Source organism: Neoarius graeffei, chromosome 4 (assembly GCF_027579695.1).
Source record: "Neoarius graeffei isolate fNeoGra1 chromosome 4, fNeoGra1.pri, whole genome shotgun sequence".
Lineage (NCBI taxonomy): Eukaryota > Metazoa > Chordata > Actinopteri > Siluriformes > Ariidae > Neoarius > Neoarius graeffei.
In genome coordinates this window covers 54545853-54570077 of record NC_083572.1, presented here as the reverse complement: position 1 = coordinate 54570077, position 24225 = coordinate 54545853, and the positions used below count along the sequence as shown (strand labels likewise).

General features: G+C 40.2%; 1 protein-coding gene across 1 annotated transcript in view; it reads left to right on the top strand.

The window, feature by feature from the left end:
- LOC132884591 (cadherin-22) overlaps window positions 1-24225 on the top strand; it is a 186844-nt gene that overhangs the window by 7104 nt on the left and 155515 nt on the right. The window contains exons 2-3 of the mRNA XM_060918441.1: window positions 8529-8716; window positions 12931-13187. Of these exons, the coding sequence (XP_060774424.1) occupies window positions 8529-8716; window positions 12931-13187 (445 nt within the window). The remainder of the gene's footprint in view (window positions 1-8528; window positions 8717-12930; window positions 13188-24225) is intronic.

The following is a 24225-nucleotide window of genomic DNA, read 5'->3' as shown; positions in this document are numbered from 1 at the left end:
CTCCAAGATGACCAGTCTCCTCAGCGACACAACCACCTATGAAACCTTGAGGCAGGACCCCACCGGTTGTTACAAAAAGAAAGTTGTTAGCTGCCTGCAACAACTAGAAAAGGACCAAGCCATCAACAATCTGTACTACAGATTGTACCCTGGGGAAGCCATTCCTCTTATATACGGACTCCCCAAGATTCACAAGGAAGGAGCTCCCCTCAGACCTATCATCAGCAGTATAAACTCTGTCACCTATAACATTGACAAACACCTAGCCACCATCCTGGTTCCTCTTGTTGGAAACATGCCACATCACATCAAAAACTCCCAAGATTTTGCTACTAAAGTTGCAGACCTCAAACTAGACTCCAATGAAACCATGGTTTCCTACGATGCCACTTCTCTTTTCACCTGCATTCCCACCACAGAAGCAGTCGAATCTGTTAGAAAATGACTCCTTCAAGACAGCACCTTACTGGATAGAACGAACCTCACCACGGACCAGATTTGCACCCTGCTTGACCTCTGCCTGACCACCACCTATTTCCAGTTTAATGAAAGTTTCTACATACAGAAGCATGGATGCACCATGGGCTCACCAGTGTCCCCTATTGTGGCCAATCTATACATGGAGGAAGTGGAACATAAAGCTTTGACCACTTTTTCAGGAGTTGCTCCCAGCCACTGATTCAGATATGTGGATGACACCTGGGTTAAAATCAAAACCCATGAGGTGGAAGCCTTCTCTAAGCACATCAATGCAGTGGATATCAACATCAATTTCACTCGGGAGGGCATCAGGGGGAATAATCTAGCCTTCTTGGATTGTGATGTACACATTAGACAAGACAGAAGCCTTAGCATCGAGGTGTACTGGAAACCCACACACACAGACCAGTACCTACTTTTTGACTCACACCACCCACTGGAACACAAATTGGGGGTCATTAGGACCTTGCAACACAGGGCTCAGAACATTCCTACAACGGTAGAGGGAAAAGAGAAGGAGCAGAATCACATCAAGAAAGCACTTCAGAACTGCGGGTATCCCAACTGGGCTTTCTTCAAGAGCAGAAAAAGGAATATAACGGACAAGGAGGATAACAGGAACAAATGCAAGAACATTGTCATTCCCTACATTTCTGGTCTATCTGAGAAACTCAGGAGGATCTTCTACAAACACAACATTCGGTACATTTCAGGCCCAATAACACCCTGAAGCAGAAACTGGTCCACCCTAAGGACAGAATAGCCAGACACAAACAGGACAATTCAGTGCAGCGAGAAATGCACAGCCTCGTATATTGGGGAAACAAAACAACCGCTTCACAGGCGCATGGCTCAACACAGGAAAGCCAGTTCCTCAGGCCAGGACTCTGCTGTCTATCTTCATCTTAACAACAAAGGACACTCATTTCAGGATTGCAACATACGCATTTTAGCCAGAGAGGATCGTTGGTATGAGCGAGGCGTTAAAGAAGCCATTTTTGTCAACCTGGAACCGCCATCACTGAACACAGGTGGTGGTCTAAGACATCATTTATCAGTCACCTACAATGCAGTCCTTAGCACACTTCCCAGACAACTGAATGCACACCAAAACCCAGCTGTTTTCAGTGACTCACAGGAGGACAGAAAGAACCAACAATCCATTGATCATCCCAATGACTCTCTAGGCCGTTCACGCCCAGCCCCCAGTGACCCACACCAACAGGATGACTCAACGACACCTTAGGATTGCTTTTCATCCATGAGAGGATAAATACCTGATACTCCCTATTAGTCAGACAGAACTGAAAAAGCCTTTTGGATGAGAGGTGAAACGTCTTCAAGAATCTTCAAGCAAGTCCAGTTGCTCTCTTTTACCACCCACAGTTTACTATGACCTGGATGACTGAGAATCTTCACAAACCAGATTTAAACAATATCCAGAAACAACACCACTTTCTCTGGGCCCAAGCTCTTTTACAATGGGATGAAAGAAAGAAAGAAAGAAAGAAAGAAAGAAAGAAAGAAAGAAAGAAAACATTATGCCCAAGGCCCTCTGGAGTACTCACAGACAAGTACTGCACTGAAATCATTAACATAGAGCAGAGCCATCAATAAACCACTAAGGAAATATATAATTAGCCATCAAAGAGATCACTCTGCATGCTGCCAAACTGCTGCAGCTGCCAAACGACAGTGTCCCAGCACTGTATTATACAAGTTTCTTCTGCTCTTTTGGCTCAGGGTGCCTGATCTATTTATTAAATTTAGCTAGGGTTTGGTTATTAATAAGATTTATAAGATGGTCATGCTGGGTCAAGGCATAATAATTACAACCTTTATTCGAGTATATTGTAGTTTTCATAGTACAGGGTGTTTTCCAAAAATTTGATATCATTTCACAATCTCATAACTTTGCCAATTCTTGTTCAATTGACCTCAGGTTTTAACAGCATGTGTGGAAACAAGTACAAATTTTATGATTAATGTTTTTTGTTTCTATCTTTTTAGCTATAGAAATGCCATTCACTGGAAAAGAAAAGGAGTTTTGTGTGTTAGAGTATGTTTAAACACAGTCGACCAAGACTGTGCAGCATGCATTTATGAGAGAATTCTCTAAAAATGCACCAACTGCAATGCAGATTTGGCCATGGCACAAAAAGTTCAAAGAGGAAGGCTGTCTGTGTGTGTGTGTGTCTGTGTCTCAGGCAGCGCGCATATTGAAAATATCAATTTTTTTTAAACGCCATGTATATTAATTTTTCAGGACCCAAACAAAACAATTTTCCAGAATGACAGTATACATGTGATCATATGGTATCAGGCAAAAGTTGGGACAAACTTACTCATTGATAAGTTTTTTTTCTTCTGTATTTTGACTATTTTCTACATTGTAGAATAATACTGAAGACATCAAAACTATGAAATTACATACTGAACATGGAATTATATGGAATGACATATGAATTTCGATTTATTTGAAATATCACATCGAATTTTGCAAATAAAATGTGTTAACAAAAACAAAATATGTTTCATAGCTTAGATTCTTCACTGTGGCCAGCGTTTACCTTGATAACACTTTGCACACTAGTGGGTTTGTTTGTTTGTTTGTTTGTTTGTTTGTTTGTTTGTTTGTTTGTTTGTTTGTTTGTTTTAAATCCCCACAAGACAATATAGGTATGCATCAGGACTGGGATCCCATGGACAACAATAACAAACAAAAATTGTCACATGAGCAGAAGGTTTTTACTTTTTATGTGGGTACCATTGAGTTCTCAGATATAAGGCTCAAATGAAGTGGTCCTTAGTAAATGCTGGGTCATGGTGTTTATATTATACTATTTGTATGTTTTTATTTTGTGATCTAGAGCCAATTAAAGCCTCTGGATATACTGCAGACCAATACAAACAAAAATAATAACTGTGTGACTGGGGGAAAACAGTCAGTTGTAATTACTCTGTAGCTGAGATCAGTTATGAAGTGTCAGAGGCAGAATTCACAGACCTTGCTGGCATTTTCCAGTTTTTCCAGGGGCATAGTTGTCGGGTTCATGGGGGGGTAGTCCATGGCCACCTCAACTTTAAATCTGAATATACTAGTGCATCTCAAACAATTAGAATATCATGAAAAAAGTTCAGTCTTTTCCATCAGTTATTTAAGAAAGTCTCATCTCATTATCTCTAGCCGCTTTATCCTGTTCTACAGGGTCGCAGGCAAGCTGGAGCCTATCCCAGCTGACTACGGGCGAAAGGCGGGGTACACCCTGGACAAGTCGCCAGGTCATCACAGGGCTGACACACAGACACAGACAACCATTCACACTCACATTCACACCTACGGTCAATTTAGAGTCACCAGTTAACCTAACCTGCATGTCTTTGGACTGTGGGGGAAACCGGAGCACCCGGAGGAAACCCACGCAGACACGGGGAGAACATGCAAACTCCGCACAGAAAGGCCCTCGCCGGCCCCGGGGCTCGAACCCGGACCTTCTTGCTGTGAGGCGACAGCGCTAACCACTACACCACCGTGCCGCCCCTATTTAAGAAAGTGAATTGAAAATTTAATATGTTCTAGAATTGTTGCACATGAACTAAAATTATTAATTTTGATAATTATGGCCTACAACACAAAAGTAAAAATCACAAAATATGAGAATATTTCATTTCAAGGTTGAGTAAAACTGTATAAATACAGTGTATCTCTTGGTGAAGTTCAGTACGCACAACCACAATCATGGGGAAGACTGCTGACTTGACAGTCGTCCAGAAGACAATCAATCATCGACACCCTCCACAAGGAGGATAAACCACAGAAGGTCATTGCTGAAAAGGCTGGCTGGAAAAGCTGCACAAGCAACAGGGATGACCACAGCCTTGAGAGGATTGTCAAGAAAAGTTGATTCAAGAACTTGGGAGAGCTTCACAAGGAGTGAACTGAGGCTGGTGTCAGTGTATCAAGCACCACCCCGCACAGACATCTTTAGGAAAGGGGCTACAACTGTCGCATTCCTAATATCAAGCCACTCCTATATCAGAGACAATGTCAGAAGCATTTTACCTGGGCTAAGGAAATGAAGAACTGGACTGTTGCTCAGTAGTCCAAAGTCTTCTTTTCAGATGAAAGTAAATTTTGCATTTCATTTGGAAATCAAGGTCCTTGAATCTGGAGGAAGCGTGGAGAGGCACAGAATCCAACGTGTTTGAAGTCCAGTGTGAAGTTTCCACAGTCTGTGATGAATTGGGGTACCATGTCAGATACTGGTGTTGGTTCACTGTGTTTTATCAAGTCAAAAATCAATGCAGGTATCTACCAGGAGATGTTCAAGCCCTTCATGCTTCCATCTGCTGACAAGCTTTATGGAGATGCTGATTTCCTTTTCCAGCAGGACTTAGCACCTGCCCAGAGTGCCAAAACTACTACCAAATATTTTGCTAACCATGATATTACTGCACTTGATTGGCCAGCCAATTTGTCTGACCTAAACCCCAGGGACAATCTATGGGGTATTGTCAAGAGAAAGATGAGAAACACCCGACCCAAAAATACAGACGAGCTGAAGACCACTATCAAAGCAACCTGGGCTTCAGTAACACCTCAGTAGTGCCACAGGCTGATCACCTCCATGTCATGCTGCATTGATTCAGTAATTCGTGGTAAAGGAACCCCAACCAAAAATTGACTGTATAAATGAACATACATTTCAGGAGTTGGACATTTCTGTATTGTAAATAATTTTTTTAATTGATCTTAGCAACTATTCTAATCATTTGAGAGACTGTATTTCTGATTTTCATGAGCTATAAGCCATAATCATCAAAATTAAAAGAAAAAAAAGCTTGAAATATTTCACTTTATGTGTAATGAATATAGAATATATGAACGTCTACCTTTTTGAATTAAATTCTGAAAAAAAGAACATTTTCACAATATTCTAATTGTTTGAGATGCAATAGTAGGTATGAATATTTGGAGCACTAAACAGATGCAGATACTATGTAATAGGTTAACACTATTTTGCATTACACAGGGCCTCAGGGTTTTCTCTGGGCATTTTTGCTCTTAGGTATACAGGTTTCTACACTGTCTTAATTATGTTTGCTATGGATCAAATCATCTGATCAACTGAGAATGGCTGAATTAATTCATATCTGGACTTGTCAAATGCAAAGCTTGTTGGTCAGAGTTTGATAGCTCTGTGTTTAATGGCATCACAAACAATCCTATCTGTCTGGACTCTAAAGTGGTAGCTCTTGGTAGATGAGCTTGAAATATTCGGGATTTGGAAAGTCTGTGAGAAATCTAATTGCTACACTGCTATCACTGAGGAACTGTAGGGCAAAGCTTTTAATATTGGTGAAAGCCATTGGTAAACTGGGGCATGTATGGCTGTGTGTGTGTGTGTGGGGGGGGGGGGGGGGGGGGGGGGGGGGTTATGTGCATGGTTGCAAGAGAGGATCAGGCACCAGTAAATTAAACATATTAATGTTCACATTGGTATTTTTCTTACCCATTTCCCGTGTATTCTTCGAATCCTATCTTTTCTCCACTAGTCATTATTATGTTAGATTTAATACAATGAAGAGTGTGTGAGAGTCAGGTTTCCAGTCTCCAGTGTCTCTTCTTCATCTCAATGGCTCTCTTGTTTCCTCTCCATTTTCCTCTCAACCACAGAGGAGCCCACATTTAGACAATTCCCTTCTAGCCATCTAATTGAGAATACTTCCTTTGCAATGCAGAGGGTCAAAGTAATATTACATGTTTTAATTATGACTGAATCTATACTCACTGGTCACTTTAGTAGGAACACCTGTACACCTGCTTATTTATGCAGTTTTCCAATCAGCCAATCGTGGCAGCAGTGCCATACATAAAATGCAGTCACAGGTCAAGAAGTTCAGTTAATCTCTGCGTCTCTGTGACTTTGATAGTGGCATGGATATTAGTACCAGATAGACTGGTTTAAGTATTTCAGAAACTGCTAATCTCCTGGGATTTTCACACATAACAGTCTCTAGAGTTTACACAGAATAGTAAGAAAAACAAACAAACAAAAACTTTGTGGGTGAAAATACCTTGTTGATAATACAGATAAAAGGAAAATGGCCAGATTGGATCAATCTGTAAAATTGCTAAAAATTTGAGGATCACATCATTTACAGTACATAATATCAATAAAAAGATTCAGAGAATCTGGAGAAATCTCTGTACGCAAGGGACAAGGCCAAAAGCCAACATTGGATGCTCATGAGCTTCAGTTCCTCAGGCAACACTGCATTAAGGTCATAAATGATTCTGTAGTGAAAATTGCTGCACAGGCTCAGGAACACTTCCAAAAACCATTGTCTATGAACACAGTTCATCATTGCATCCACAAATGCAAGTTAAAACCATATATAAACAACATCCAGAAACAACACCACCTTCTCTGGGCCAGAGCTCTTTTATGATGGACTGAGACAAAGTGGAAAACCATCCTGTTGTCTGACAATTTGAAATTCTATTTTTTTTTTGGAAAATGATGGACATTGTGTTCTCCAGGCTAAAGAGGAGAGGGACCATCCAGCATGTTATCAGCACACACTTCACAAGCCAGCATCTGTGATGTTATGTGGGCATTGGTGGATATGGCATGGGTAGCTTGCACATCTGGGAAGATACCAGTAATGATGAATGATATATACAGGTTTTGGAGTAACATGCTACCATCCAGGTGATGTATTTTTCAGAGAATTTACACAATGCCAAACTATAATCTTCATGTACTATATTTGTATGGCTCAATAGTAAAAGACTGGATTGGACTGCCTGCAGTCCAGACGTGCCTTCCACTGAAAACATTTGGTGCATTATAAAATGGAAATTATGACAAAGGAGACCCCAAACTGAAATTGTGTATCAGGCAAGAATGGGACAACATTTCACTTTCAAAACTACAGCAATTGGTCCCCTCAGTTCCCAAACATTTACAGTGTTGTTAAAATAAGAGGTGATGCAACACAGTGGTAAACATGCTGGCATCAAATTCAAAATGAGCATATATTTTTCAGTCAACAATAAAATTTCTCAGTTTCAATATTTGAGATGTTGTCTTTGTATTTTCAATAAAATATAGGGTTTCCATGATTTGCAAATCATTGTATTTTGTTTTTATTTATATTTTACACAGCATCCCACCTTTTTTGGAAATAGGGTTGTAAAAACAACAAAAACAACAGCAATAATATCATCATCAATAATAATAATAATAATAATAATAATAATAGCTACACCATGACTTGAGGTTTGTTGCCAGCAGGGGAAATCTGAAGTACAGTTATCTGCTGTTTTCCTTTTCTGGTTATTGTTTATGCTACATAGGGATTCTTAAATAGCATAGTTAAATGATAACATATGTCTTTTTCCACACAGCCAAACATCATCTATATGCTTGCCATACTGCAGTATTAAAAACTAACCCAGTTGCTATGCTGTGGGATTTGTAGCAGCAGCATGCAAATGGAAAACGTCTGTATTTTGAAACAATCTCCCCAAAGCACATGGCATTTAAAAACTGATGAGTGTTGTTCCAAAAGCACAAAAAGTGTATGATTAAGGCAAAATGGTCTCTCCTACTAAAGTAGGCATGTACCACCCTTTACCAAAAACCCATACCTTGTAGATTGTCCCAGATTGATGTGTCCTTCCATATGGAGGGACAGTAGTGGATCAGTGGTTAAGGATTTTCTCTACTGATCAGAAGCTCAGGGGTTCAACCCCCAGAAATTCGAAATGAGATCATTGGGCCCTTGAGAATGGTACTTAAACTTTTTTTTTTGGTCCAGGAGCAGCATCATTGCTCATCCTGCACTCTGATCTCAACTTCCTAATGAGATATGTGAAGAAATAATTTCACTGTAATGTATTTGTGAAAAATAAAGGCATCTTCACCTTCACATGCATAAATTAATTGCTGCTACATACGTATGGATTTACAGTTTAGAACAAAGAATATAAGACTTACCTCATCTCTGTCCTTTTCTCTTCTCCCCCCTCTCCTTATTAGAGATGTGTCAGTTTTCAGTTCCAGAAGGGATGGCAGTGGGCACATCAGTGGGCCGGGTGATGGCCACGGATGCAGACATGGGCGAGAACACAGATATGAGCTACCTGATTAAAGACGAAGAAGGAGGAGAGCTCTTCAGAGTTTCCACTGATACAGACACACAAGAAGCCATCATTATCATCAAAAAGGTACAGTATGGTCTACTCCAATATATAAAGAACAAAATGTTGGGGACCTCAGAAAACCTTACACATGGTGAACTTTTGACATAGGCTACAAAATTTTAAAGTATATGAAATATTTCTGTATTGCTTGCAGGATATACCGTGTATTTATAGGTAAAGGTGCCTGAATAAATAGTGAGGGGAAATAAGTATCCAGACCCTTTTTTTTTGTTATTTATTATACTTCTAGTGTATATTATACTTCTAATGGGCTAGCTCCTCCTTGTCTTTCTTTATACTTGCATCTGAAACAAAATCAACAGGGCCTGCACTCTAATAATACATTACAGATGTTAGTTCCTGGAGTGAGAACAGATTTAGGGAAAAAAGGCTTCTAAAGGATTCAGTTTGTGAAGTTGGGTGACTCTGTCTCAACTCGTTTGAATATTGATTTTGGTGTCCCTCAGGGGTCAGTATTGGGTCCTAAACTGTTTATTCTTTATATAAATGATATGTGCAATGTATCAAAGATATTTAAGATGGTATATAGAAGATGTTAAGTCGTTTTGCCGTGTTTTAAAATCGGTGCGTTTGCAATGGCTACATTAGCTGTGCAGCTAACCGCTTCCTGCAGTTAGCCAGGTACTCTGCGCTACCTCTGTTATAATAGCCAATCAAAACAGTTTTTACAAAGACACCCACATTCTTTTTTTTAAGTCACTCATTGATTTTTTTGTTTGTTTGTTCAGTAAAAACCCAAACATTTGTTGAATTTATTTTATTTCCTCGCGTTGCACCTTAATGACATCAGCGCGCGGTATTTTTCCCTGATTCTGGGCCAGGGTGTCATGAGTGGCAGAGCAGCTCCATCGCTGCGATCCATTGAAAGTCAGCCCTAGATCCAATCTTTTGTCGGGAGCCGAGGTCGCGGGGGCGGCCCTCCAGTGGCACCGGCCGCCCGTGGAGGCAGCGGTTCTCCCAGGGGCGAGTTGGGGGGAGGAAACGGCAAAGTCCCCACTCCTCCATGGTAAAACTGCTCAGTTTTACCATGGGCCTCAGGCTGAAAAAAACCGACAAAGTCCCAGTTTTACCATGGGCTCGAGTTGTACCATTTTTTTAGACAGGGCGGACGGACCAGGGCATTCGCCCGCCTGGCCGTGCCCGACGAGGAGCGCTCTCAGCCAGCTTGGGAGGCAGACGGCAGCCCCTCCCCCTCCTCCCATGGCACGCCCCCACCCTCTACCCTTCCCCGCCTCCTGCTTCTCATTAGCAAAACGACGCACTGGGAAAAGCGCTGAAATGGGGCTTTCTCCCAGGAGCCTATATCTACGTTCTGAGGGTTCATTTCGAGAAAGGCTGTGGATATAACATCCGGAAGTCTCCACGATCCCGTTTAAAGCATCAACAAACCACCATGCCATGGGACCTTTAATAATTATAAAATAAATAGGGGCGGCATGGTGGTGTAGTGGTTAGCACTGTCGCCTCACAGCAAGAAGGTCCGGGTTCGAGCCCCGTGGCCGGCGAGGGCCTTTCTGTGTGGAGTTTGCATGTTCTCCCCGTGTCCGCGTGGGTTTCCTCCGGGTGCTCCGGTTTCCCCCACAGTCCAAAGACATGCAGGTTAGGTTAACTGGTGACTCTAAATTGACCGTAGGTGTGAATGTGAGTGTGAATGGTTGTCTGTGTCTATGTGTCAGCCCTGTGATGACCTGGCGACTTGTCCAGGGTGTACCCCGCCTTTTGCCCATAGTCAGCTGGGATAGGCTCCAGCTTGCCTGCGACCCTGTAGAAGGATAAAGCGGCTAGAGATAATGAGATGAGAATAAAATAAATAGGGCAATAAATGTACAAGTAGATGGTGTTGATATTGAAAGAGTTTCTAATAATAAATTTCTTGGGGTAATAATAGATGATAGAACTAATTGGAAATCACATATAAAATACATACTAATGAAACTATCAAGAAGCATATCTGTGTTGAGTAAAGCTAAGCATGTCCTGGACTATAATTCACTCCGCATTCTTTACTGTTCCCTGGTTTTACCGTACTTAAATTACTGCTCAGTGGTGTGGGGAAATACGTATAAATGCTCACTTCATGCAATAACTATACTTCAAAAAAGAGCTATAAGAATAATTCATAGTGCTGGTTACCGAGATCATACTAATTCACTATTCTTAAATTCAAAATGTTTAAAATTCAGGGATATTATAGAATATAAAACTGCCTTAGTAATGTAAAAAGTAAGGAATTATAAGTACCAAGGAATATCCAAATAATGTTCTTGGATAGAGAGGGGGGCTATAATTTTAGGGGGAAATTGAAATTTAAAATTCGCAGTGCTAGGACAACGTTAAAAATGTTCAGTATCTCTATTTGTGGAGTAAAGCTATGGAACAGTTTGAATGTGGTGCTCATGAAATGTACAACTATAAACCAGTTCAAAAAAAGGTATAAGGAACAGATCTTTACGAGGTATAGGGAGGAGGAATTACAATAACATGCTATTGATAATATAAGTGTATATATGTGGGTATGGGTACATATGGATATATTATATAAAAAGTGAGTATTTGTATATGTATGTATGTATGTATGTATGTATGTATGTATGTATGTATAGTGCATAGCTGTATATAATATATAAGCATAATATGCATAATTATGATATGGGTGTCTGTGTATGTATGGATGTGTATTAGTTATAGGTAGGTGTACATGTATGTACTGTATATATGTATTGTATGTGTGTATATATGCATAGCATAAGTATTTGTATATATATGATTTGATTTGGGCGATATTATACCATGTTGGTATGTCTTGGTATGTTGGCATGTTTTTTTTGTTGTTGTTGATTTTGCTTTCTTTTGTATATATAGTTTATTATGGTGGAAAGTGACGTTTGATTAACGGTGGTATAGAGGGTTAGGATTTGATAAGTTATTTACTTCTTCCTAATCCTTTCCAAACATAATTATGTTATTGCCTTGTGCCTACGCTATTCTGTTTATGACGATGTTTTGATGATTTACATTTTTTTTTTGTTTGTTTTATATCTTCTTTACTGTTCGGAATAAAGCAATCAATCAAAAATCAAATCAAAAAAATAAATATGCTGCTCCCTTGTCATGGAACAATTTACAAAAGGACTTGAAACTGTCAAAGCTGATAACCCTGGGTGAATTTAAATTCATTCTAAAAGATAGAGAAAATACCTCTCTTATACAATGCACTTGTTTTAAATTTTTATTTTATGTTTTTAATTGAATTTTTAATTTTGAGCTTTTAGCATTTTAACTGAATATTGTTTTATCTGTAATAATTTGTAATGTTACACCAGGTGTATTTATTTATTTATTTATTTATTTATTTTTGTCTGTTGTATGGTTATAATTTTTATTGTAATTGTTTATGCTGCCATCTTGGCCAGGTCACTCTTGGAAAAGAGATTTTAATCTCAATGAGTTTTTACCTGGTTAAATAAAGGATATTGATTGATTGATTGATTGATTGATTGATTGATTGATTGATTGATTGATTGATTGATTGATTATATTCATTTCAAATTTACACACAATGTCTTTTGACTTTCTACTTATAAATATGAACAAAAAGTGTGCATTCATAAGTAGAAAGATATGCATAAAATCATGATCTCCTGGGATTTTCACACACAACAGTCTCTAGAGTTTACACAGAATGGTGTGAAAAAGATTTTCTAATCTTCAGCTGTCCAGTTCTGGTGATCCTGTGCCCATGATATCTGGAGATTTCTGTTCTTTTAGTCCATCCACTCAAATATTTAATGTGTTGTGCATGGCGAGATTCTTTTCTGCTCACTACATTTGTAAAGAGAGATTATATGAATTATTATATCCTAAGTGACAGCTCAAACCAACCTGGCCATTTTCCTCTGACTTCTCTTATCAACATGACATTTCCACCCACAGAACTCAATCAGGTTTTTTTTTTTTAACGTTCTGTGTAAACTCTGAAATAATCAGACCAGCCCATTTGGTTCGAGATCACGTTTTCATCCATTAAAATCTCAAGTTTTGTCAGTAATTCCAGACTTATGTTCACTCCTTTACCTAAATATCTCTGCTGTTGTTTTCTCTCTCGTTCCTGAATGACTTATTGTAGTTAAGGCATAATGTAATTTAAATCTACATTGCAACTATGCTATTCTAAACCCAGTCAGTATGTAAGGTTTAAATTTTTGTTTACCTTGTAGCCTCTGGACTTTGAGAAGAAACGCACTCATAATGTGGTGGTGGAGGCAGTGAATAAGCATTTGGATCCACGCTTCATGGACCTGGGCTCTTTCCGGGACCAGACCATTGTCAGAGTCAGCGTGTCAGACGTGGATGAACCTCCAGTCTTCTTTCCACCCACCGGTGCTATTATGGAAGTTCAAGAGGATGCCAAGCAAGGGGCCCTTGTGGGCTTTGTTACAGCCAGGGATCCAGATGTGGATAATGTCCCTCTTAGGTAATACTTTTCTGTCCTGCATCTCTTTATCTCATGGAGAAATACAGTGTATGACTTAAATACATTAAAAACCAAGTATATAACTGTATATACCAGGCATCTTTACCAATTCTATGACCTTCTTATTAAAAGTTATTAGTCATTAGTTCTTATGGATTATTATAGAGGATACATCATTTAAATTATATTTATTAACTGATTTTTTTTTATTAAAGTGAACCCTTATTACTGTAATGTTTTAATATTACTTATATTTATTAGAGATGCTCAAATTTTCCTATTTGTGAACAAAATACATATTTTTGAAAATTGTGTGTGTGTGTGTGTGTGTGTGTGTGTGTGTGTGTGTGTGTGTGTGTGTGTGTGTGTTATGACCTGTCCCTGGTCATTTAGATAAGGATATATTTCCACTGTTGACAAGACACATGACACCTTATACGAGATATATTTAGTAAGCTGCTTACTGAGATAATACCCAACATCAGTCAGTGTTTCTAAGTACTAATCCATGTGTCCATTTACATTCTATTTCCCTGCTGTAGATTTACTCACCTAAGAGTTCATCTCCTCCTTTCAGTCCTGTGCCTTACATCCAAAACTCTCTCAAAATCCCCCTATCCCCATGCAGTCATCCAGTGCATCAGCCTTCTCTGTCATTGCTTCCATAAGATATGTTCATGCATCTGCCTTAATCCTAGTCTTATTCTCTAGTAAGCACTCAACTGCTTTGTGTCCTGATTATTTGTGTTATTCTCATACAATTTGCCTCTGCACAGTGACTGACAGGCAGGGGAGACTGTCTCAGAACCGCAGGACAGAAAAAAATGAGCATCTGTCTGAGATAGCTATCAATTATGTGATCAAAAATCAGCATTAATCAAATTCTTCGAATTCCATGTGTATGTTAGCGCTAGGAAAATTAAATATGTAGTTCATGCCTAAAAAAGCTAAAACTTAAATATGTATTTCCTATTCTACTTCATGCCTATTGACACTACTGATGTTAATACTGACTATTTGGAGACACTAACAAATGTATTAGCCAAATAATATCCTTTGCATGTACATTGTGATTGAGTTGACAAAAATATTTTCAGTGTAGGCCTCGGTTAACAGTGTCAGTGTTAGCATAAATAATACTAATTTAGATAGCAAAATTAACAATTCATTGCTGCCACCATTACAGTGCTGCTCTAGTAGTTTATTAATCCTTGTACAGCCCTCACTTTTTGCACCCAATTGGGGGGGGAGAGGCTTTGCCAGGTTAATTTGACTACAGACCTTAACCTTAACACCACAGACAAGGGGAAAAAATACAGTGCCCTCCATGATTACTGGCACTGCTTGTAAATATTAGTCAAAAGGGTGAGAAAAAAAAACAACTTTTGGTGAAATACCTTCATCTCACACTGAGAAAAAAAAATCTGAAAAATCCAACCTTTAATTGAAATAAATTTATTCAGAGAAAAACAAATTCCTCATCAAGAAATAATCATTTTCAGCAAATACACATTTCTGCAGCCCAAACTCTACACCCCCCCCCCCCCCCCCCCCCTAATTTGTGCTACAGGTGTGTTGTGGGAACCTCCTTTATCAGCCTACTAAGTCTGTGGGGTTTCAGCAAAGATACAGGAAAAGAGGTCAAAATTTGATATTTAGATGGAGGCTGTAATTCACATGTGACATCTTTAATTCTACTCAATACTGAATGGACCAAGTAATGAGAATTGGGTTTATTACTTTCCTCCATACAAATATAATAGTTTCTCCAACAATGATGACCTTCTTGTTCTTTATAATTTTTTACCACATTCTCCATCCTCTTGTCTGTATTCTCCCAAACTTGTTCACTCCTCTTTATTTAGTCAGTTACCAAAGGGATGCTGGTAGGTGATGAATCCCAAGTGGTTGCAACACTTTCATGGTTTGGGCAATTAGGAGCTGGGAGACAAGCATGACAGTTCCAGGTCCATTTTTATTTTTCTTTGTTTCGCGTTTCAGTGATTTACTTCACACATATACACACACAAGCACAGCACTTGGTAGCATGGCTTTCTCTCTGATTACTGGCTAATGAAAGACACAAAAGACACATGTTAGTAGACAGTCAGTGATCAATCACAGGTGTCACTCATCACATCACGTTACCTGCTGGTTCACCTGACTACTTGCCATTCACAGCCAATGCTCAACCACGCCCCAGCTGCCACATACCATGACCACACAACTCCAGCCAGGGAGCCATCCGGTCTGCAACTGACTTCCCCCTGGCAGGAGAGGTAATCTGCCACCACCCTCTGCACCCCCAGCCTGTGAACCACGCCAAATTTAAAGGGCTGAAGAGCAAGATACCAACGAGTAATCCACATGTTGGCATCCTTCATGTGATGGAGCGACTGGAGCATGGCATGGTCAGGACAGGGATTCTAGCAGGTAGTACCAGGGAGTGAGGACCACCCACTTAATGGCCAGACACTCCTTCTCAATGGTGCTGTTCTTAGACTCACATCAAGAGCTTGCGGCTGATGTACAGCACCAGGTGCTTGTCCCCCTCCAGCACCTTGGACAAAACTGCCCCAGCCCTCTCTCTGACAAGTTGGTCTGCAGAACCAAAGGGAGAGAAAAGTCAGGCGAATGCAACAGCAGGCCCCCATGCAAAACCGCTTTAACCTGAGCAAAAGCCTGTTCGCACGGATCTGTCCACTGGATGGGATCTAGTGCCCCCTTTTTAGTGAGGTCAGTCACCATGCTGGTGACATCCGAAAAATTAGGCATGAACCACCTATTATAGCCAGCCAGCCCCAGAAACTGCCTCACCCCCTTTTTGGTCTTAGATCATGAGCAGACCACAATTGATGCAGTTCACATAATGGTGAAGTTGAAATGGCTGAAAAACAGGGACCTATGAGTATGACAAATGACAGGCCTCATCACTAGTGAACCTTCAGAACTGATGATGTAGCTTAGAAGATTCTTTGCCTGTAGTATTCACACTTCCCTCCTTAACAAAGATTTTATTAATTAAGAGATTAATTTCTAGGAGTCTTTTAAAGACTGCTGTGAGGTGCCTGGAATGTTCAGAGAAGGATAAGGACTCAAGGAAAATGTAATCTATGTTATTGATTGCATGTTTGTCCAACATGTCCCTAAGAACATCATTAATAAAGCATTGGACCATGGATGGGCCACTTACCAAGCCATATGTAATGTTGGTAATGAATGCAGTTTTTCATTTGTCTCCCTCTCTATTTCTGACTAGGTTATATGTGTTCTGTAAATCTAACTTGTGAAAACAATGGGTATGTTTATGCAATATCAAAACATAGCCATGCTCCAATATTAATATTTATAAATATTATTTTGAGCCTGCAAATTCATGGGTCCCTCAGACATGCCAGAGCATAGGAAAATCTCCTCATACAGACCCCCTCCCAAATGGGTCAAACTGCTCATTCAGAAGAAAAAAACAAACTCCTTTGTTTTAAACACCATGCAGATTCCTTTTTCATTACTGATTCTCAATCAGTTGGGTGACCACATTTATTGGGCACTTTGCTAATTTTGTCCATGCCAATTCTTCGAGTGGTTAAGTGAGTTTTGAGTGTAATTTTGAAAGTCCCTTTGTGTATACAGGACACCTTTGAACCTGACAGTGTTGAAGATTGTTGACAGTGGAACTGAGCTACATGACTGTTCAGCTGAGATTGAGTGTGTGAGGCTAACTTGTCTAAGGAGTTCTACCTGAATGCACCTGAATATCTCCCTCTTATTGACACAGAGACTTTGTCAGACTTAGACATGCAGTTTAACTAAATTATGCACACATCTCTTTTAATTTGGGTCATGTTTCATATACCTACAGGTCACCTATAACTAGTACAGGTATATTGAATAACAATCCAGACAGGCTTGTTAGTTACACATGCTGTCCAAAAATAGGTTAAGAACCTGCAATCATAATCTATGAACCTTCACTTAGAGTTAACTATATGTTCCTCTTTCACTATTGTTCACTTTGACCCAACCTGTACAGCAGCAAGTCAATTGTGGTGATAGAATTTAAAGTGTTTTAAATCAACTGTCTTTTAACCACTTCTTTCCTATAACTTTTCTTCTCCATGCTGACACTCTTTCAGTGACTCATAGATACCACTCCTTTCACTTTTCAAAGTGCTAGTACCATGTTCTAGCACAAGCCTCACGCTCTATCCACAAAATAAAAAACAGACTTTGTTGTTTTGTTTGTTTACATATTTTCCTTCTTTTCTTTGAGCCACTTAACAACTGTAACTCATTTTGTTTCCCTTTTTGAGTTACCTAACTACCAGGTGTAAAGTGTGAGTCTGCCAACCCAGTCACAACCCACTCCAAGTAAAAAACAGTCGTAAACATCATTCAAGTGGACAGGAGTGCCAACAAGACCCACAGTGCCAGCTCCTTCAATCACCAGGAGGACTTCACTGCCTGACTAAGTGTCATGGGAACTGACTCTCTACCTGGATATTTTAGTAAGCAACAATTACAAGGACCAGACCCACATGATCAGAACACCACTGAATTCACAATGAATGGACCTGACCGAAAATATGGGAACAAGAGACGGACCAGGATCCCAGGTTTCCATGCATCCAATATACTAGTTCAACTAAACATAAGTAAGCAGAACACAACTTGACTGGTGCAGAAGGTCCATACATTGACCCAGCAGCTACTAACACTAAGCCAGCAGAATCTGGCCCAAGCCCAAAGCCACATCACACAGCTAGAATAAAAAAATACAGCATGAAAAATAACAACAAAGAGAATTGGAAATTACCACCATGGGGTAGCCATGGCCTGAAGGTTATAGAAGCAGCCTTGGGCCCAAAGGGTCGCTAGCTCAGTTCGTGGGCCTGGAAGGAAAAATGTGAGGGGAATTTAGTGAATGAACAGCACTTTCCCCTCCCTCTGTATCATGGCTGAAGTGCCCTTGCTCAAGGCATCCTCAACTGCTTCCTGGGTGCTGTAGCATAGCTACCCACTGCTCTGTGTGTGTGTGTGTGTGTGTGTGTGTGTGTGTGTGTGTGTGTGTGTGTGTGTGCGCTCGCTCACTTGTGTATGCATGTGTGTGTTCACTGCTTCAGATGGGTTAAATGCAGAGGAGGAATTTCACTGTGCTTCAGTACACATGACCAAATAAAGCCTTGTTCTTCTTTTTTTTTTTCCCCGTTTTCGTTTCCGGTTGAGAGTACGTCGTGCGCGTTCTGGCTGCCGCTTCTCACCAGAGCTTTTTTATTTTTATTTTATTTTTCTATTTTCATCTTTCTATTTATTTTTTTCTGTGTGTTTGTGTAGTTTGATGTTTGTTTGAGTGTTTTTGTCCGCCGGTTGTGGTGTAGCTCCAGACCCAGTTTTGGGCGTCGGTTCCCTCCAGGCCTTGGTTCGCTGTGGGTGATGCCTGTGCTCCCAGCTATGGACTGCAGTGAGCCTGTTGCTCATTTTACATCGTGGTTGTCCAGCGCTCTGTGCTTTAGTGCTTGGCATGATGTTCTGAGTGATGTTACTCGGTGGCGTCGCAGCGGCTGTGCAGTCGGTTTGGGACACACCAGCGCTCTGCGTGGCGGAGCTTCTCTGCTCGCTTTGTGGATCCATAGCGTGGTGTTCGAGCGATGTTGTTGACGAAGTCACAGCGGCGGTGCTGGAGATGTGGGACTCGTTTTCGTGCGCCTTTTGGTGGGATTGTGGCTGCTACACCACGGGAATTACATCCTGACCCCTACTCGGTGGACTTTTTACTTTTTATTTTTACTTTTTATTTATTTATTTATTTTATTATTATTATTTATTATTATTTTGATTTTTTAATTTTTTTCTTTGTCTATAATTGTAAAGCGTCCTTGGGTTTCTTGAAAGGTGCTATATAAATTTAACTCATCTCATTATCTCTAGCCGCTTTATCCTTCTACAGGGTCGCAGGCAAGCTGGAGCCTATCCCAGCTGACTACGGGCGAAAGGTGGGATACACCCTGGACAAGTCGCCAGGTCATCGCAGGGCTGACACATAGACACAGACAACCATTCACACTCACATTCACACCTACGGTCAATTTAGAGTCACCAGTTAACCTAACCTGCATGTCTTTGGACTGTGGGGGAAACCGGAGCACCCGGAGGAAACCCACGCGGACACGGGGAGAACATGCAAACTCCGCACAGAAAGGCCCTTGCCGGCCACGGGGCTCGAACCCGGACCTTCTTGCTGTGAGGCGACAGCGCTAACCACTACACCACCGTGCCGCTAAATTTAACTTATTATTATTATTATTATTATTATTATGAGATACAAAATTCAAAAGGTACAGAAAACCCTTGTTTACCTCTGAAATGATGCAGACCACCATAAACAGGTGGCAAAGGCTGTCAGGGAGGACCTCACAGCATGACCCATAGAGACTGAAACACATCTAGATGAGACCACTGCAGAACTCAAAGAAAGAAGCTGTTGGGTAATGACCCTAGCCATCCAGCTAGAAGAAGCCTGAAAACACAGAGATTATCTCAACTAAGAACTGAGCTGCTGCAAAGAACATCTCTACAATGCCCAGCAGAAACATCAGGCCACCACTGAAGAAATTAACCTGATGAAAATAAACCTGAAACAGTAATGTGAGGTGAGATGTGAGTTCTTAACAAGTCATGACCTAGTAACATCACCAATTCAACAGGAGACCTTATCAACCAGCCTAAGCCAGCTGTCCAGTGCCCAAGAGGCTAACCACTGTAATGGCATGCCATGAAGCATGTCCCCAGAGACCAGCTTCCAAAATACAAAAAGTCTTATGGAGAATGACAACAGAAAAAGTCACCCTTCCCAAGCAGACCCCACAGCAAGGAGTAGTCTCCAGCAAGGAGTAATCTCCACCAAGGAGCTAGATAAGGTGGAATATCAACACATTCACACCAGCACTTCGGGTAGCTATGACATCCATGCCTACTTATAGGACATTGACTTCCACCTACAAAGACTGGACCGTACAACTAACCAAGACAGATTTTACCTGATTAGGGGTACACCAAGCCTAGAAGGCTGTATCTTTCTTGATTGACAACCCAACAGAGTCAAAGCCAGCACCATGCTGCTACTTAAGGCCCCAATCTGAGAATTTTCTGAACCTGAGTCAGAACAGTGCCTAACCATTGCCCTGGACATCAAACAAGGCTGACAATAACTCCCTTTGGCCTACTACAACCATTTCTGTCAAGCTCAATCTCACAGTCAGACCTCAGACAATGACCATCCAAAAAGCAGTGCTACTCCAAGGGAAGTCATGACCCAGTGGTTAAAGAAGCAGATTTGAGACCAAAAGGTCACCAGTTTGATTCCCTGGACCAGCAGGAGTGGTTGAAGTGCCCTTGAGCAAGGCAGCTAACCCCCAACTGCTCCCCAGGTCACTCTGGTATGTTGTACATCACTCTGGATAAGAGCATCTGCTAAATGCCTATAATGTAATGTAAGAGGCCAAGGCTAAGTCACAGTTACAAGTCAAATCTAAGGAGATGAAGCAAAGCTTCTACAAATCTTGAAGGACTTTCTCACACAAAATCCTCCCAAGAGACCAAAGAACTGTAAGAAAAAGGTCCACTATAACTAAACAACCATCATGTGAAGCACAGTTCCTGACAAGACTCCCCAATAGAAAGTGGGAGTGAGGACTGAACTCACAACTCTCCTTTTATTTTAGTTTGTTATTTTTCATACTTGGTTTGGTTTTGGTTATTTCTTTCTTTTACTCATTAAGTTATTACTCATCAAGACCTGGGGTGACTCACACATGTCTGGGAAATTACCAAAGATAACCAGGCCAAGGCAACATTGGCTCCTTGTTTTTATTTTGTTCTGGGTTTTTTTTCCCTGTTCTTTGATTGCTGATGACCAGTCTCTTTGATGTCAGATTGTTTCAATGTCCTAAGGGGACTAACACTGGAATTCATTCAAATTTGAATTACCATATAGGAACATCAATTTAAAACCTGAAATACAATAAAACCCTCGAATCACTTCAGCCTCTAATGATCCCAATTATGTGATGATAGGAATAACCTTGATTCAGTACCCTTTTACTAAGTGGGGGTCAAGCATATAAATCTAAATCCTACTAACGATTCTACCTACACTTTATTCCTCATCACTCAGATGATGCTCTTCTGCCTTAAGCTAAGTGTCAATCTTCATTATTCACCTTTCCTTCATTTCAAATTTCCATTCTGGCAATTAATATTTTAATTCATGGGAATGTGTTCCACCTATGTTTAATCGAATACCATTTATGCCAAATAACTAATAATTTCTGAGTGGATAGAATTCCTTTTATTGTGTTTGATGTCATTGTGAACCTCTGACTCTTCCCCATTTAAATATGATAGTTACTTGGCATTAATATGTGTTTATCAATGAGTTTTATAACCAAATATAAAACTATTTAAAAAAAAAAAATCAGCCTCTGGAATGTCTGGATCACATTCCCCCAGACCACCTCCCAGGGGGGTGAGGTTAAAAGCACTTTACCAGCATGATGGAGCAATCATAGAAACAGTGTGAAGAAAGTGTTGTCATATTTGCTTTCCTAAAACCCCCTGTTAGTTATTGATATTGCACTGGGATCTCAACAGGTCTTTATTCAGAAAAGCTTTCTATATAGGTGTAGGCTCCAAGGAGTTGTAGTTTTTCTAGACATGATTTGACACAAAGATCAGACAATATCAAAGTTCTTCCAGTAGGTATGTGTTTGCAGAGTTGTAGAAGGCCTAGCATAATATGATGACTTGTCATTTGACAACAAGTGAAATTTCTTTCTGCTAAGTAGCACTGATGTTGAGACAGGTGTTGGGAAACATGGGTCATCTTTCCTGACCTAATGACCTTCCACTGATAACTTGTATGTGTAGAATTGGGGACACAGGACTTATAGGGATGTCTAGCCTTTTGATAAATCATTGCTCATTGAAGTTCCAAAGAGCTCTGGAATCATTCATGGCTGAAATGACAGTTTTAACATAAAAAAATAAAAAAATAAAAATTAACTTGTGCAGAAGCACAAATAGCTAAAATGGACTAAAAACTAAACATCTGAAATCCCACTGACTGCAAGCACAAATTCCAATCTGATTGACTTTTCATATTTGTGGATAAATGGGGTATTCTCTGAGGACGTCTAAAGTCTGCAGTACAGACACAGACTTTGGCGATATCAATTTTACTTGTGATCCAACGAGAGATAAACCTGGTCTAGGTTTGTGAACACTTGTAGATGAGGTTCAGCTCTCTGGAACAGTAGTGTTACTGGAACCAGACCTCCATTAGCATTCTTGAAGAAGAAGATCAAGTCAGATAAAGATATCAAAGAGTCCAGAAAGACAGAATCACCACAACAGGCTAATTCACAAACTAAATCCATACATAACCCATTTTGACAAGCTATTGTAATTGATGGCTCATTCCAGCCATGAGTAAGGACTAAAGTATGGAATGCGAGGGCATATATTTTCAGCTATTATGCTGTAATGGTGAGGAGTGGGAATGGGAAAGTTAAAACATTAATTTATCCCCAAGTGGCCTAGTAATATTTAAAATAATTTTTTGCCATAGCTCCAGTGGGAATTGGAACCTCTGGAATAACCTTTCGTTACATTGCTGGTGGTGATGTAAATGCTGTAGTTATACTCATATTGCCTCAATGTAAAGCAACTGGCTGCAAACTCAAAACAAGCAAAGAAAACACTGGCAGATATAACCAAAAATGTTAGAAAATAGCCTTTGTTTAAACACAACAAGTGTTCAAAAACAGAAAGAGAAGTTTCTCAACAGACATGATGCAGCTCGACTGGTGCCATGTTGCTAACTACAACCCCGATTCCAAAAAAGTTGGGACAAAGTACAAATTGTAAATAAAAACGGAATGCAATGATATGGAAGTTTCAAAATTCCATATTTTATTCAGAATAGAACATACAGTGGTGCTTGAAAGTTTGTGAACCCTTTATAATTTTCTATATTTCTGCATAAATATGACCTAAAACATCATCAGATTTTCATACAAGTCCTAAAAGTAGATAAAGAGAACCCAGTTAAACAAATGAGAAAAAAATATTATACTTGGTCATTTATTTATTGAGGAAAATGATCCAATATTACATATCTGTGAGTGGTAAAAGTATGTGAACCTTTGTTTTCAGTATCTGGTGTGACCCCCTTGTGCAGCAATAACTGCAACTAAATGTTTCCAGTAACTGTTGATCAGTCCTGCACACCGGCTTGGAGGAATTTTAGCCCATTCCTCCGTACAGAACAGCTTCAACTCTGGGATGTTGGTGGGTTTCCTCACATGAACTGCTCGCTTCAGGTCCTTCCACAACATTTTGATTGGATTAAGGTCAGGACTTTGACTTGGCCATTCCAAAACATTAACTTTATTCTTCTTTAACCACTCTTTGGTAGAACGACTTGTGTTCTTAGGGTCGTTGTCTTGCTGCATGACCCACCTTCTCTTGAGATTCAGTTCATGGACAGATGTTCTGACATTTTCCTTTAGAATTCGCTGGTATAATTCAGAATTCATTGTTCCATCAATGATGGCAAGCCGTCCTGGCCCAGATGCAGCAAAACAGGCCCAAACCATGATACTACCACCACCATGTTTCACAGATGGGATAAGGTTCTTATGCTGGAATGCAGTGTTTTCCTTTCTCCAAACATAACGCTTCTCATTTAAACCAAAAAGTTCTATTTTGGTGTCATCCATCCACAAAACATTTTTGCAATAGCCTTCTGGCTTGTCCACGTGATCTTTAGCAAACTGCAGACGAGCAGCAATGTTCTTTTTGGAGAGCAGTGGCTTTCTCCTTGCAACCCTGCCATGCACACCATTGTTGTTCAGTGTTCTCCTGATGGTGGACTCATGAACATTAACTTTAGCCAATGTGAGAGGGGCCTTCAGTTGCTTAGAAGTTACCCTGGGGTCCTTTGTGACCTTGCCGACTATTACACGCCTTGCTCTTGGAG